The sequence below is a fragment of the Lonchura striata genome, chromosome 31 (genome assembly GCF_050655825.1).
Source record: "Lonchura striata isolate lonStrDom1 chromosome 31, ASM5065582v1, whole genome shotgun sequence".
In the NCBI taxonomy this organism is placed as follows: Eukaryota; Metazoa; Chordata; class Aves; order Passeriformes; family Estrildidae; genus Lonchura; species Lonchura striata.
Genome location: NC_140733.1, coordinates 4804676 through 4819944, shown reverse-complemented (window position 1 = coordinate 4819944; position 15269 = coordinate 4804676). Strand labels below are relative to the sequence as shown.

General features: G+C 64.7%; 2 protein-coding genes across 13 annotated transcripts in view; one reads left to right on the top strand and one right to left on the bottom strand.

Annotated features, from left to right (window-relative positions):
* The window catches only part of LOC110483408 (selenide, water dikinase 1), a 9920-nt gene extending 2730 nt beyond the window's left edge, over positions 1-7190 (bottom strand). The window contains exons 1-8 of the mRNA XM_077789761.2: positions 7043-7190; positions 6556-6981; positions 5384-5487; positions 4003-4110; positions 3332-3486; positions 2212-2302; positions 1859-1958; positions 443-652 (exon numbers count right to left, since the gene is read on the bottom strand). Of these exons, the coding sequence (XP_077645887.2) occupies positions 443-652; positions 1859-1958; positions 2212-2302; positions 3332-3486; positions 4003-4110; positions 5384-5487; positions 6556-6981; positions 7043-7190 (1342 nt within the window). The remainder of the gene's footprint in view (positions 1-442; positions 653-1858; positions 1959-2211; positions 2303-3331; positions 3487-4002; positions 4111-5383; positions 5488-6555; positions 6982-7042) is intronic.
* Positions 7118-15245, top strand: SLC35A2 (solute carrier family 35 member A2). Of its 12 annotated transcripts, none has more exons than XR_014950557.1 (6): positions 7118-7249; positions 8088-8270; positions 9151-9302; positions 11909-12615; positions 14795-15121; positions 15162-15245. XR_014950557.1 is itself a non-coding variant. In XM_085563804.1 (5 exons), the coding sequence occupies exons 1-5, from the start codon at positions 7189-7191 to the stop codon at positions 14820-14822; spliced, it is 1131 nt and encodes a 376-aa protein (XP_085419930.1). In that variant the 5' UTR covers positions 7118-7188; the 3' UTR covers positions 14823-15245. The 12 variants fall into 12 exon arrangements, 2 of the variants coding, with proteins under 2 accessions (XP_085419930.1, XP_085419931.1); XR_014950565.1 differs by lacking the exons at positions 14795-15121; positions 15162-15245 and adding exons at positions 12795-12813; positions 13028-13857 and having other exon boundaries at positions 11909-12708; XR_014950567.1 differs by lacking the exons at positions 14795-15121; positions 15162-15245 and adding an exon at positions 13041-13857 and having other exon boundaries at positions 11909-12701.
* The last annotated feature ends 24 nt before the right edge of the window (positions 15246-15269 follow it).

Genomic DNA, 15269 nt, shown 5'->3' with positions numbered 1-15269 from the left:
GGGTGTCCCGGTTTGGGGGGTCCCGGTTTTGGGGGGTTCCCGTTGTGGTTCCCGGTTTGGGTGTCCCGGTTTTGGGGGGTTCCCGTTGCGGTTCCCGGTTTGGGTGTCCCGGTTTTGGGGGGTTCCCGTTGCGGTTCCCGGTTTGGGGGTCCCGGTTTTGGGGGTTCCTGTTGTGGTTCCCGGTTTGGGGGTCCCGGTTTTGGGGGTTCCTGTTGTGGTTCCCGGTTTGGGGGTCCCGGTTTTGGGGGTTCCTGTTGTGGTTCCCGGTTTGGGGGTCCCGGTTTTGGGGGTTCCCCTTGCGGTTCCCGGTTTGGGGGTCCCGGTTTTGGGGGTTCCCGTTGTGGTTCCAGGTTTGGGGGTCCCGGTTTTGGGGGTTCCTGTTGTGGTTCCCGGTTTGGGTGTCCTGGTTTGGGGGTCCCGGTTTGGGGGGCCCGGCTCGTACCCGAGGTCTCGGGCGCCGTGCCCTGCAGCAGCGCGGCGCGGCCGCAGGCGCGGCTGACGGCGGCCATGGCGGCCAGCACGGGCAGGTTGTGGATGACGAAGGCCACGTCCAGGCGCTGCTGCGCCGCCAGCGCCCGCGCGTGCCCCAGCAGCCCGAAGCCCGTCACGTCCGTGGCCGCGTGCGCCCCGAAAGTGCGCATCAGCCCCGCCGCTGCGGGGACAGCGGGGACAGCGTGTCACCGGGTGTGGGACAGCGGGGACAGCGGGGACAGTGTGTCACCGGGGTGAGGGGACACTGGGGACAGCGTGTCACCGGGTGTGGGACAGCGGGGACAGCGGGTCACCGGGTGTGGGACAGCGGGGACAGCGGGGTGAGGAGACACAGGGGACAGTGTGTCACCTCGTGGGGACAGCGTGTCACCTCACAGGGACACTGGGGACACAGTGCATCAGCCCCGCCGCTGCGGGGACAGCGGGGACAGTGTGTCACTGGGGTGTGGGACAGCGTGTCACCTCGTCACCGGGGTGAGGGGACACTGGGGACAGCGGGTCACCGGGTGTGGGACAGTAGGGACAGCGTGGGTCACCGGGGTGTGGAACAGTGTGTCACCTCGTGCGGACTCGGCCTGTCCCCAGGGGTGTGGGGACAGTGTGGGTCACCGGAGTGCGGGGAGAGCGTGGGGCACGGGGACACCATGCCACCTCGCGGGGACACCGGGGACAGCGTGGGTCACCGCGGGTGCGGGGACACTGCAGGACACGGGGACACCGCAGGTGCGGGGACACCGGGGCGTGTCACCTCACGGGGACACCCCGTCACCTCACAGGGACACCCAGCATGGCCTGGGGACACCCAGGAGTGGCTTTGGGGACACCCAGGAACAGCTCTGGGGGACATCCGGGGTCACTTTAGGGACTTCTGGAGTGGCTTTGGGCATCCCTGGGGTGGCTCTGGGGACATCTGGGGTGGTTTTTGGACATCTGGGGTGGCTCTGAGCATCCCTGGGGTGGCTCTGGGGACATCTGGAGTGGCTTTGGGGACATCTGGGGTGGCTCTGAGCATCTCTGGGGTGGCTCTGGGGACATCTGGAGTGGCTTTGGGGACATCTGGGGTGGCTCTGAGCATCTCTGGGGTGGCTTTGGGGACATCCGGCATAGCTTTGGGCATCCCTGGGGACATCTGGGGTGGTTTTGGGGACATCTGGGGTGGCTCCAGTCTCCCTGGGCTGGCTCTGGGGACATCTGGGCCGGCTTTGGGGACATCTGGGGTGGCTTTGGGCATCCCTGGGGACATCTGGGGTGGTTCTCGGCTCCCTGGGCCGGCTCTGGGCATCCCTGGGCTGGCTCTGGGGACATCTGGGCCGGCTCTGGGGACATCTGGGGTGGCGGGGGTGGCCCTGTCCCCAGCGTCACGCACCGGTGCGGTTCAGCGTGGCCATGCTGGCCACGGCCTCCTGGTAGGCCAGCTCCACCTCCTCGCGCGTCACCACCAGCTTGATCTTGTTCCAGCGCTCGGGCTGCGGGGACAGCGGGGTGGGGACAGCGTCAGGGACACCCTGGGGACAGCCCCGAGGTGCTCCGGGTCCCTTTGGGGACAGCGGGGGTGGCTTTGGGAACACCTCAGGTGGGTTTCAGTCCCGTCGCGGCTCCTCTTGGGGACGCCCGGGTGTGTCCAGACCCGTCTGGGGTGTCCTTGGGGACATCTGGGGTGGCTCTGGGTGCCCCCGCGGTGTCCCCCTGTCCCCCCCGGGTGGCCTCGGTGTCACTCACCATGTCCAGCCACTGGTGGGCGGTGACAGCCATGTGTGTCCCCAGGGGCTTGGTCAGCACCAGGACGTCCCCGGGCACGGCGCTGTCCGGCCTGGCCAGGGCTGGGGTCAGCGTGGGGGACACGCCCGGCCCAGGCCCCGCCCCCTGTCCCCAAACCCCGCCCCCCTGTCCCAAACCCCGCCCCCATGTCCCAAACCCCGCCCCCATGTCCCAAACCCCGCCCCCATGTCTTAAACCCCGCCCCATGTCCCAAACCCCGCCCCATGTCCCAAACCCCGCCCCCTGTCCCCAAACCCCGCCCCCATGCCCCAACCCCCGCCCCCATGTCCCCAAACCCCGCCCCATGTCCCAAACCCCGCCCCCATATCCCAACCCCCGCCCCCATATCCCCAAACCCCGCCCCCTGTCCCCAAACCCCGCCCCCTGTCCCCAAACCCCGCCCCCATGTCTTAAACCCCGCCCATCACACAATGATTGACGGGCAGCAGTGGCCCCAGCCATTGCAAAAATGATTGACAGGTGGCAGAGACCCCGCCCACCACACAATGATTGACAGGCGTCACTGGCTCCGCCCACCACACAATGATTGACAGACAGCACTGGCCCCACCCACTAAATTATTGCCAATTTGCATTGGCCCCGCCCACCAGATGATTGGCAGGTAGCATAGGCCCAGCCCACAACACAAATGATTGACAGGTGGCAGTGACCATGACCATCACACAATGATTGACAGGCAGCACCAGCCCCACCCACCAAATGATTGACAGGCAGCAGTGGCCACGCCCATCACACAGTGATTGACAGGTGGCACTGGCCCTGCCCATCACACAATGATTGACAGGTGGCAATGTCCCCTCCAACCAAATGATTGACAGGTGGCAGTGGCCACACCCACCACAAAAATGATTGACAGGTGGCAGTGGCCCCGCCCACCACACAAATGATGAACATGTGGCAATGGCCCCGCCTACCAAATGATTGGCAGGTGGCAATGGCCCCACCCACCCAATGATTGACAGGTGGCAATGTCCCCACCCACCCAGTGATTGACAGGCACAACTGGCCACACCCATCACCCAATGATTGACAGGCAGGCCTGGCCCCGCCCAGCACTCACATGATGAACTCGTTTGATTGGCAGACGGCGGTGGCCACGCCCCCCACGATCAGCCAGGGGTTGAGCACGGTGTGTCCCCCTGTCACCGATGTCCCCCCGTCCTCGGCCGCGTCCCGGAACCCCTGGATGATCAGCGGCATCACCTTGTCCCTCTCCTGGGGGGACACCAGCGGGGCCGTCACCCTCGGGGTCCCTGTCACCCCCCGGGGTCCCTGTCACCCCTCCCCCAGTGTCTCTGTCACCCCCCGGGGTCCCTGTCACCCCCACAGTATCCCCGACACCCCCAGAGTGTCCCTGTCACCCCCCGGGGTCCCTGTCACCCCCCCCCCAGTGTCCCTGTCACCCCCCAGTGTCCCCGCCACCCCCCAGGGTCCCCAACACTCCCCGGGGTCCCCGACACCATCAGAGTGTCCCTGTTCCCCCCCGTGTCCCCTGTCCCTGTCACCAGGACACTGTCACACTCAGGGTGTTGTCCCCACCATGTCACCATGTTTCTCTGTCCCCGTCACCTCGTGGCTCATGCGCTGGCTGACGCTCAGCAGCATCAGCACGTTGTCACACTGTCACCCCCATGTCCCCTGTCACCCCTGTCCCCGTGTCACCCCCGTCCCTGTGTCACCCCCACGTCCCCGTGTCCCCGTGTCACCCCCGTGTCACCCTGTCGCTGTCACCTCGTGGCTCATGCGCTGGCTGACGCTCAGCAGCATCAGCATGTTGTCACACTCTGTCACCCCCATGGCGTACAGGTCACTCAGGACGTTGGCACAGGCGATGCGGCCCTGAAACGAGGGCAGGGGTTTTTTTGGGGGGGTCCAGGGCAGGAACTGGGGGACCCCGATGAGGCTCGGGGGGGTCCGAAATGGGTTTGGGGGGGTCCAAGGCAGATTTTAGGAGCTTTGGGATGGATTTGGGGGGGGGTCTGAAGGGGATTTTGGGGGCCCTTGGGGGGGATTTGGGGTCCCCGAGTGGGATTTGGCAGGGCCGGGATAGGACTGGGGGGTCTGAGTGGATTTGGGGTGCCCAGGGTGGGACTGGGGGGTCCCCATATGGGATTTGGGGTCCCCAGGTGGGATTTGGAGTGTCCAGGGTGGGATTTGGGGTGCCCAGGTGGAATTTGGGGTGTCCAGGGTGGGATTTGGGGTGTCCAGGGTGAGATTTGGAGTGTCCAGGGTGGGATTTGGGGTGTCCAGGGTGGGATTTGGGGTGTCCAGGGTGGGATTTGGAGTGTCCAGGGTGGGATTTGGGGTGTCCAGGGTGGGATTTGGGGTGCAGGAGGGTGAGATTTGGGGTGCCCAGGTGGGATTTGGGGTGTCCAGGGTGAGATTTGGGGTCCCCAGAGGATGATTTGGGGTCCCCAGGTGGGATTTGGGGTACCCAGGGTAGACTTTGGGGTGCCCAGGGTAGGATTTTGGGGTGCAGGAGGTATTTTTGGGGTCCCAGGGGTGATTTTTGGGTCCCGGGGGTATTTATGGGGTGCTCAGTGGCGATTTTGGGTTATTTTTGGGGTCCCAGGGGTATTTATGGGGTCCTGGAGGTATTTATGGGGTCCCAGGGGAGATTTTGGGGTCCTGGGGGTTATTTTGGGGTGATTTTGGGGTCCTGGGGGTTATTTTGGGGTGATTTTGGGGTCCTGGGGGTATTTACGGGGTCCCAGGGGTGATTTTGGGGTCCCAGGGGTGATTTTGGGGTGACTTTGGGCTATTTTTGGGGTCCCAGGGGTGATTTTGGGGAGACTTTGGGCTACTTTTGGGCTCCCAGGGGTATTTATGGGGTCCTGGGGGTGATTTTGGGGTGATTTTGGGCTGTTTTTGGGGTCCCAGGGGTGATTCTAGAGTTCAGGGGGAGATTTTGGGGTCCCGGGGGTGATTCTGGGTTCCTGGGGGTGATTTTGGGGTCACGGGGGTGATTTTGGGGTAACTTTGGGCTGTTTTTCGGGCCCCGGGGGTGATTTTGGGGTGACTTTGGGCTGGTTTTGGGGCCCCGGGGGTGATTCTGGGGTGCAGGGGCTGTTTTTGGGGTCCCGGGGGTGATTTTGGGGTGATTTTGGGGTACCATCATGTAGGGGTCGTCGATGAGGGGGTAGAAGAAGTCGGTGGTCTGCACCAGCGAGAGCCCCCCGTGCCTCAGCGGGACCACGCAGGAGTCCAGCCCGATGCCTGCGGGCACAGCGGGCACCGGGACCCTCAGGGGGCACCGGGACCCTCAGGGGGGCATTGAACCCATCCTGGGGGCACCGGGACCCCCAGGGGGGCACCGAGATCCCCAGGGGGGCACTGAGACCCCCAGGGGGGCACCGGGACCCTCAGGGGGCACCGGGACCCTCAGGGGGGCACCGGGACCCTCAGGGGGGCACCGGGACCCTCAGGGGACACCGAGATCCCCAGGGGGGCACTGAACCCATCCTGGGGGCACCGAGACCCTTGGGGGGCACCGAGACCCTCAGGGGGCACCGGGACCCCCAGGGGGGCACCGGGACACACGGACGGGGCACCGGGACACACGGACGGGGCGTTCCCGGGCGGGGACGGACGCGGATCCTGCCCGGGAGGGGGAACCGGATCCGCGGGGGCCCCTCCCCCTCCCCTCCCCCCCCCCCCGTGCCCTTCGCCCCCTCCCCTCCCCCTCCCCTCCTTTCCCCTCCCCCTCTCGCCACCTTTGTCCCCTCCCCGCCCCGGCCCGGCCTTCGTCCTCCGGAGTGCCCGAACCCCTCAGTGCCCTCCATGAACCCTCCCAAACCCTCAGTGCCCCCCTGGAACCCCCCAAAACCCTCAGTGCCCCCCAAAAACCCTCAGTGTCCCCTGGAACCCCCCCAAAAACTTTCAGTGCCCCCCTGGAACCCCCCAAAACCCTCAGTGCCCCCCAAAAACCCTCAGTGCCCCCCAAATGCCCCCAAACCCCTCAGTGCCTCCCTGGAATTCCCCCCAAAACCCTCAGTGCCCCCCAAACCCCCCAATCCTTTTAGGGACCCCCAAACCCCTCAGGGCCCCCCTTGGCCCGGATCCCTCCCGGCTCTTCCCGGATCTCTCCCGGCTCCCTCCCGGATTTCTCCCGGCTCCCTCCCGGGTCTCTCCCGGATCTCTCCCGGCTCCCTCCCGGGTCTCTCCCGGGTCTCTCCCGGATCCCTCCCGGGTCTCTCCCGGATCTCTCCCGGCTCCCTCCCGGCTCCCTCCCGGGTCTCTCCCGGATCTCTCCCGGATCTCTCCCGGGTCCCTCCCCACACTCACCCAGCACGCGGCTCCCGCCGCTCTCCGCTCCCGCCCCTTCCCCTCCCGCTGCCCCTCCGGGCCGCTGCCCCTCCAGTCCCGCCAGGAGCTTGAGCAGCGTCTCCTGCGGGACTTTGCAGCCTCAGCCGCGCAGTTCCCCGTAGGCCGTGAGGCGCCAGGCCGGGTCCAGCCCCAGCGCCGCGGGGTCCCAGCGCCGCCGCCCGCCCGCCGCCGCCATCTTGCAACGCGCCGGCCCGCCGGGCGCCGCCGCCGCTGATTGGCTGCGGCCCCACCGCCGGCGGGCGCTGATTGGGCGACGCCTGAGGGAGCGCGGGCGGGGATTGGTGGGTTTTGGAGGGAGGAGGCGGTGCGAGAGCTGGGCGGGGTCGAAGGGGGTGTGACAGGTGAGGGGAGCGGCGATTGGTTCGTGGAGGAAGGGGGGCGTGGCTTACCGGGAGAGAGAGCCGGGAGCAGCGCGAGGCGTTGGCGGGAAGGGCGCGAGGCGAGCGCTGATTGGTCGGGCTGCGAGGGGGCGGGGCGCCGCGCGAAAGCGCGGGCGGGGATTGGCTGGGCCGAGAGGAGGCGGAGCCGCTGCCCGCCGGGTGGGCGGGGCCGCGGCGTGGCCGGAAGCGGAAGTGCCGTGCAGGTGCCACCATGGCGGCGCCGGGGGCGGCGGACGGGGGAGGCTCCGGCGAGACCGCGGGGCCCGCCACGGGTGAGGGGAAACGGGCAGGGGCGGCCGGGGGCGGCCGAGGGGTGGGGGGCCCGGGCGGAAACCTGGGGGAGCTGGGGGTGTGGGGGGTGCGGGTGAGGGGGGCCGGGAGTGCTCTGAGGGATGGGGCAGGGCAGGGGGGCTGAGGGGATCTGGGGGGCTGGGGGGATCTGGGGGGCTGAAGGCCTCTAGAGGGCTGGGCGGCTTTGGGGGGATCTGGGAGGCTCTGGGGATTTGGGGGGCTGGGGGGATCTGGGGGATCTGGGGGGCCCCAGGGCTCTGGAGGGCTGCGGGGATCTGGGGGGCTCTGGGGGGCCAGGGAGATCTGGGGGGCTGCGGGGATTTGGGGGGGCACCGGGGATCTGGGGGGTCCTGGAGATGTGGGGGGGCTCTGGGGAGCTGGGGGCAGCTGGGGGGTCCCGGGGATCTGGGGGGCTGTGGGGCTCTGGGGGTGCTCTGGGGGATGGAGCAGGGCCGGGAGGTGCCCGGGGCAGTTCTGGGTGCCCGGGGGGCAGTTCTGGGTGCCCGGGGGAGGTTCTGGGTGTCCGGGGGGCAGTTCTGGGTGCCCGGGGGGCAGTTCCGAGTGCCCGGGGGGCAGTTCTGGGTGCCCGGGGGGCGGTTCTGGGGAACTGGGGTGGGGCAGAGCCGGGGTGTGTCCCCCTGTCCCCATGCTGTCCCCACGGGGTCCCCCCTGTCACCGTGCTGTCCCCCTGACCCCGTGGTGTCCCTCTGGCTCTGTGCTGTCCCCAAATGTCCCCCTGTCCCCACGCCGTCCCTGGTGTCCCTGCAGTGTCCCCCTGTCCCCTCGCTGTCCCCCCGAGCCCACGCCGTGTCCCCGCAGTGTCGTGGCGGGTGAAGTACGCCAGCCTGGGCGTGCTGGTGCTGCAGAACGCGTCGCTGGTGCTCAGCATCCGCTACGTGCGCACCCTGCCCGGAGAGCGCTTCCTGCCCACCACCGCCGTGGTGATGGCCGAGGCCATGAAGGGCAGCGCCTGCCTGCTGCTGCTGCTGATCCAGCACCGGGGTAGGGCGCGGGGATGAGGGGACATGGGGACAGTGGGGACAATGGGGACAATGGGGATATTGGGGACAGTGGGGACATTGGGGACAGTGGGGACAATGGGGACATTGGGGACATTGGGGACAGTGGGTCTGTGCCTGCTGCTGCTGCTCATCCAGCACCGGGGTAGGGCGCGGGGATGAGGGGACATGGGGACATTGGGGACATTGGGGACACTGGGGACAGTGGGGACAATGGGGACATTGGGGACACTGGGGACATTGGGGACAGTGGGTCTGTGCCTGCTGCTGCTGCTCATCCAGCACCGGGGTAGGGCACGGGGATGTGGGGACGTTGGGGACATTGGGGACACTGGGGGGACAATGGGACACTGAGGACATTGGGGGGACATTGGGACACTGGGGATGTTGGGGGGACATTGGGGACACTGGGGGGACAATGGGACACTGAGGACATTGGGGGGACATTGGGACACTGGGGATGTTGGGGACAACCAGGGGACAATGGGGACATTAAGAGCACTGGGGACAGGGAGGGGGTGACAGCGGCCAGCGCGGTGACATCGCTGTCCCTGCAGGCAGCGTGCGGCAGACGGTGGTGACACCACACGAGGCCGTGGTGGGACAGTTTGGGGACATTGGGGACACCAGGAGGACACTGAGGACACTGAGGACATGGGGACAGGGAGGGGGTGACAGCGGCCAGCGCGGTGACATCGCTGTCCCCGCAGGCAGCGTGCGGCAGACGGTGGTGACACCACACGAGGCCGTGGTGGGACAGTTTGGGGACATTGGGGACACCAGGAGGACACTGAGGACACTGAGGACATGGGGACAGGGAGGGGGTGACAGCGGCCAGCGCGGTGACATCGCTGTCCCCGCAGGCAGCGTGCGGCAGACGGCGGTGACGCTGCACGAGGCCGTGGTGGGACAGTTTGGGGACACGCTGCGCCTGGCCGTGCCCTCGCTCATCTACACCCTGCAGAACAACCTGCAGTACGTGGCCATCTCCAACCTGCCCGCCGCCACCTTCCAGGTGGGACACGGGGGGGGTGCCCGGCTCGGGGACACGGGGACCGGGCCCATGTCACTGTGCCCGTGTCACTGTGACAGTCACCGTGTCACTGTGACAGTCAGTGTCACTGTGTCCCTGTGCCTGTGTCCCTGTGACAGTCAGAGTGTCCTTGTGACAGTCAGTGTCACTCTGCCCATGTCACTGTGACAGTCAGTGTCACTGTGTCCCTGTGCCTGTGTCCCTGTGACAGTCACTGTGTCCTTGTGACAGTCAGTGTCACTCTGCCCATGTCACTGTGACAGTCACTGTGTCACTGTGACAGACAGTGTCACTGTGTCCCTGTGCCTGTGTCCCTGTGACAGTCACTGTGTCCCTATCCCTGTGACAGTCACCGTGTCCCTGTGTCCCTGTGACAGTGTCACTCTGCCCGTGTCACTGTGACAGTCACCGTGTCCCTGTCCCTGTGAGTCATTGTGTCCCTATGACAGTGTTCCTGTGCCCGTGTCCCTGTGACAGTCAGTGTCCCTGTGTCACTGTGACAGTCACTGTGTCCCTGTGACAGTCAGTGTCACTGTGTTCCTGTGCCCGTGTCACTGTGACAGTCACTGTGTCCCTATCCCTGTGACAGTCACTGTGTCCCTATGACAGTCAGTGTCCCTGTGCCCGTGTCCCTGTGTCCATGTCCATGTCACTGTTACAGTCAGAGTGTCCCTGTGACAATCACCGTGTCCCTGTGCCCATGTCACTGTGACAGTCACCATGTCCCTGTGTCCCTGTGACAGTTACCATGTCCCTGTGACAGTCATCGTGTCCCTGTGCCCATGTCACTGTGACAGTCATCGTGTCACTGTGACAGTCACCACGTCCCCATGACAGTCAGTGTCCCTGTGCCCCTGTCCCTGTGACAATCACCCTGTCACTGTGTCCCTGTGCCCGTGTCCCTCTGACAGTCACCGTGTCACTGTGACAGTGTCCCTGTGCCAGTCACCCCGTCCCTGTTCCCCTGTGACAGTCACCGTGTCCCTGTGCCCGTGTCACTGTGACAGTCAGAGTGTCCCTGGGACAGTCACCGTGTCCCTGTGTCCCTGTGACAGTGCCCAGGGTCCCCGTCCCTGATGTCCCTGCTGGTGACGGTGTCCATGTCCCTGTGTCCCTGTGTCTGTGTCCCTGTTCCCACACCTGTGTCTGTGTCCTGCAGGTGACCCTGTCCCCCAGGTCACCCTGTTCTCCCTATCCCCAGGTGTCCCCACCCCCCTGTCACCCTGTCCCTGCTCTCCCGCAGGTGACATCCAGATACAGATCCTGTCCCTGTCCCCGTGTCCCTGTCCCTCAGTGTCCCTGTCCCTACAGGTGTCCCTGTCACTGTCCCCATCCCACAGGTGTCCCTGTCCCTCCTGTCACCAGCTGTCCCTATCTCCTTGGTGGCCAGGTCCTTGCTGTCCTTGCAGGTGACCCTGTCCACAGGTGACCATCCCCGCTGTCCCCTGATGACTGTCCCTGTGTCCATCCCCAGGTGACTGTCCCTGTCCCCGAGTGACTGTCCCTGTGTCCATCCCCAGGTGACTGTCCCATCCCTGTCCCCATCCCCAGGTGACTGTTCCTGTCCCTGGGTGACTGTCCCTGTCCCCAGGTGACTGTCCCTGTCCCTGTGTCCATCCCCAGGTGACTGTCCCATCGCTGTCCCCATCCACAGGTCCCTGTCCCGTCCCTGTCCCCGTCCCCAGGTGACTGTCCCCGTCCCTGGGTGACTGTCCTTGTCCCCAGGTGACTGTACCTATGTCCATCCCCAGGTGACTGTCCCATCCCTGTCCCCATCCCCAGGTGACTGTCTCTGTCCCCAGGTGACTGTCCCATCCCTGTCCCCATCCCCAGGTGACTGTCTCTGTCCCCAGGTGACTGTCCCATCCCTGTCTCCTGTCCCTGTCCCCACCCCAGGTGACTGTCCCTGTCCCTGGGTGACTGTCCTTGTCCCCAGGTGACTGTACCTGTGTCCATCCCCAGGTGACTGTTCCTGTCCCTGTCCCCATCCCCAGATGACTGTCCCATCCCTGTTCCTGTCCTGTCCCCATCCCCAAGTGACTGTCCCTGTCCCCAGGTGACCATCCCCACCCCAGGTGACTGTCCCTGTGTCCATCCCCAGGTGACTGTCCCATCGCTGTCCCCATCCACAGGTCCCTGTCCCGTCCCTGTCCCCATCCCCAGGTGACTGTCCCCGTCCCTGGGTGACTGTCCTTGTCCCCAGGTGACTGTACCTGTGTCCATCCCCAGGTGACTGTTCCTGTCCCTGTCCCCATCCCCAGGTGACTGTCCCTGTCCCCAGGTGACTGTACCTGTGTCCATCCCCAGGTGACTGTTCCTGTCCCTGTCCCCATCCCCAGATGACTGTCCCATCCCTGTTCCTGTCCTGTCCCCATCCCCAGGTGACTGTCCTGTCCCCAGGTGACCATCCCCACCCCAGGTGACTGTCCCTGTCCCCAGGTGACCGTCCCATCCCTGTCACTGTCCCCACCCTGGGTGACTGTCCCATCCCATCCCCACCCCAGGTGACTGTCCTGTCCCCAGGTGACCGTCCCATCCCATCCCTGTCCCTGTCCCCACCCCAGGTGAGTGTCCCCGTCCCTCCGCAGGTGACGTACCAGCTGAAGATCCTGACCACGGCGCTGTTCTCGGTGCTGCTGCTGGGCACGGCGCTGTCGCGCCTGCAGTGGCTCTCGCTGGCGCTGCTCTTCGCCGGCGTGGCGCTGGTGCAGGCCGAGCAGGCGCGGGCCGTGCCGCCGGCGGGCGCGGCGGCGCCGTCGCCGGGCCCCGAGGCGGCGCCGGCGCAGAGCTACGCCGTGGGGCTGGCGGCCGTGGCCGCCTCCTGCCTGTCCTCGGGCTTCGCCGGCGTCTACTTCGAGCGGCTGCTGAAGCGCTCGGGCGGCTCCATCTGGCTGCGCAACGTGCAGCTGGGCGCCGTGGGCACGGCCGTGGGGCTGGGCGCCATGCTGGCCGCCGAGGGCCCGGCCGTGGCCGCGCTCGGCTTCTTCTACGGCTACAACGGCGCCGTCTGGGCCGTGGTGGTCAACCAGGCGGCCGGCGGGCTGCTGGTGGCCGTGGTGGTGCGCTACGCCGACAACATCCTCAAGGGCTTCGCCACGGCGCTCTCCATCCTGGCCTCCACCGCCGCCTCGGCGCACCTCTTCGGCTTCCGGCCCCGCGCGCCCTTCCTGGCCGGCACCGCCATGGTGCTGGCCGCCGTGGTGCTCTACGGCCGGCCCCGCGGCGCCCGGCCCGGCGCCCAGCCCGGCGCCCTGCCCGGTGCCCGGCCCGGCGCCCGCGGCCAGGACGGCGGCAAGTCAGTGGGGCCCTAGGGACGGGCAGCGACCGGGAGGGGAGGGCGCCGGGGCGGGGCAGGGCGGGGGTCTCGGGTGAGGGTCACAGGTGAGGGGTCACAGGTGAGGGTCACAGGTGGCAGGGGCTCGTTAGGGCTCATTAGGGCTCATTTGGGCTCATTAGTAAGGAGGAGCTCTGGGGTCACAGGTGAGGGTCACAGGTGAGGGGTCACAGGTGGCAGGGGCTCGTTAGGCTCATTAGGGCTCGTTAGTGCTCATTTGGGCTCATTAGTAAAGAGGAGCTCTGGGGTCAGCGGTGAGGGTCACAAGTGAGGGGTCACAGGTGGCTGGGGCTCGTTAGGCTCATTAGTGCTCATTTGGGCTCATTAGAGCTCATCGGCGCTCATTAGGAGGGAGGAGCTCCAGGGCCAGCAGGTGAGGGTCACAGGTGAGGGTCACAGGTGGCAGGAGCTCATTAGACTCATTATGGCTAATTATGGCTCATTAGGAGGGAGGAGCTCCAGGGTCACAGGTGAGGGGTCAGCAGGTGGCAGGGGCTCGTTAGTGCTCATTGGTGCTCATTAGTCCTAATTAGCGCTCATCAGGAGGAAGGAGCTCAGCAGGAGGGGACCCCGAGCTTGGGGTGCCGGGGGCTCGTTAAGGCGATGGGCAGCTCATTAGTGCTCATTAATTGATAGGGGCTCATTAAGGTGATGGGCAGCTTATTAGTGCTCATTAATGCTCATTAATTGATGGGGGCTCGTTAAGGTGATGGGCAGTGTATTAATGCTCATTAATTGATGGGAGCTCGTTAAGGCAATGAGCAGCTCATTAATGCTCATTAACGCTCATTAATTGATGGGGGCTCGTTAGGGCGATGGGCAGCTTGTTAATGCTCATTAATGCTCGTTAATTGATGGGGGCTCGTTAAGGTTTGTTGGGTGCTGGGGGACCCCAAGGTAGAGGTTAATGAGGTCAGAGGTTAATGAGGTGGGCAGGGTTAATGAGGTTAATGAAAGGTTAGTGAGGTTAATGAAGGGTTAATGCGGTTAACGAGGGGTTAATTAGGAGCTCAGAGGTTAATGAAGGGCTAACGAGGCTAACAAGGGGTTAATGAAGGGCTCAGAGGTTAATGAAGGCTAACGAGGGGTTAACGAGGTGTTAATTAGGCTAATTAGGGACCCCCGATGTACATATTTTGTAGGGGGGGAGGGGCCGGGCGGTTTTTCCCCATTTGGGGCCAATAAAAGCGGATTTGGTAACGATGGCTGGGCACTAACGACTAACGCGGGACCTATGGGAGCTATAGGGACACTCGGGATGTATGGGATCCATAGGGGCTGCCCGGGATGTATGGGATCCATACAGGACTGCCTGGGACGTATGGGATCCATATGGAACTGCCCCAGCCCTATGGGATCTATAGGGGACACCTCCCACCCCCAGGGCCCTATGGGATCCATAGGGACTGCCTGGGACCTATAGGATCTATAGGCACTGCCCTGGCCCTATGGGATCCATAGGAACTGCCCCAGCCCTATGGGATCCATAGGAACTGCCTGGGCCCTATGGGATCCATGGGGACACCCTCCCAGACCACATAGGATCCATAGGAGACACCCCCAGGCCATATGGGTTCCATAGGTCCCTCCTGGATGTGAGGCCCCCCCCCTGGGCCGTACAGGATCCATAGGGCTGTACAGAACCATAGGGATGTACAGGATCTATAAGGATGTACAGGATCCATAGGGCCCTATAGGATCCATAGGGATGTACAGGATCTATAAGGATGTGCAGGATCCATAGGGGCCTATAGGATCCATAGGGGCCCTATAGAATCCATAGGGATGTACAGGATCCATAAGGGCCTATAGGATCCATAGGGGCCCTATAGAATCCATAGGGATGTACAGGATCCATAGGGCCGTACAGGATCCCTAGGGGTCATACAGGATCCATAGGGATGTACAGGATCCATAGGGCCCTATAGGATCCATAGGGGCCCTATAGGATCCATAGGGATGTACAGGATCTATAGGGGCCATGCAGGATCCATGGGGCCCTATAGCATCCATAGGGCTGAACAGGATCCATAGGGGCCCTATAGAATCCATAGGGATGTACAGGATCCATAGCGCCTTATAGCATCCACAGGGCCCTATAGAATCCATAGGCTGACGCCGCGGGGTCTCTCTCTTGCAGGTCTCCCAGCAAGGACAAAGGAACCTGACGGCTCCGAGCGCCCCCGGCACCTATAGACACCATATGGCCACACCCCCCTGGCACCTATAGGGACTGCCCTGGTACCTATAGACACCATATGGCCACCCCCCTCTCTGGGGGCTATAGGGACCCCCCCGGTCCCTATAGGGCCATATGGACCCCCCGGTCCCTATGGGCAACTGAGGCACACTCCTGGTCCCATAGGAGCCGCCCGGGCGCTATAGGGACCCCCAAGGTCTCTATACGTTCCTCGCAGCTTCTATACGTTCCCAGCAGTTTTTATACATTCCCCGCGGTCTCTATAGGGTTCCCCATGGTTTCTATAGGTTCCCCATGGTTTCTATAGGTTCCCCATGGTTTCTATACGTTCCCCACGGTTTCTATACGTTCCCCGCGGTTTCGGGGCTGAATGAAGCGAACTTTGCCCCAAGCTCTGGCTCCGCGCATGCGCCGC

What these genes read in the sequence shown, in the direction of transcription:
- SLC35A2 (XM_085563804.1), top strand. Translation starts at nt 7,189, where the DNA reads ATGGCGGCGCCGGGGGCGGCGGACGGGGGAGGCTCCGGCGAGACCGCG. An exon ending in GACCGCGGGGCCCGCCACGG is followed by an intron (nt 7,250 to 8,087) that starts GTGAGGGGAAAC and finishes GTGTCCCCGCAG; the next exon opens with TGTCGTGGCGGGTGAAGTAC. An exon ending in CGCGGCCAGGACGGCGGCAA is followed by an intron (nt 12,616 to 14,794) that starts GTCAGTGGGGCC and finishes TCTCTCTTGCAG; the next exon opens with GTCTCCCAGCAAGGACAAAG.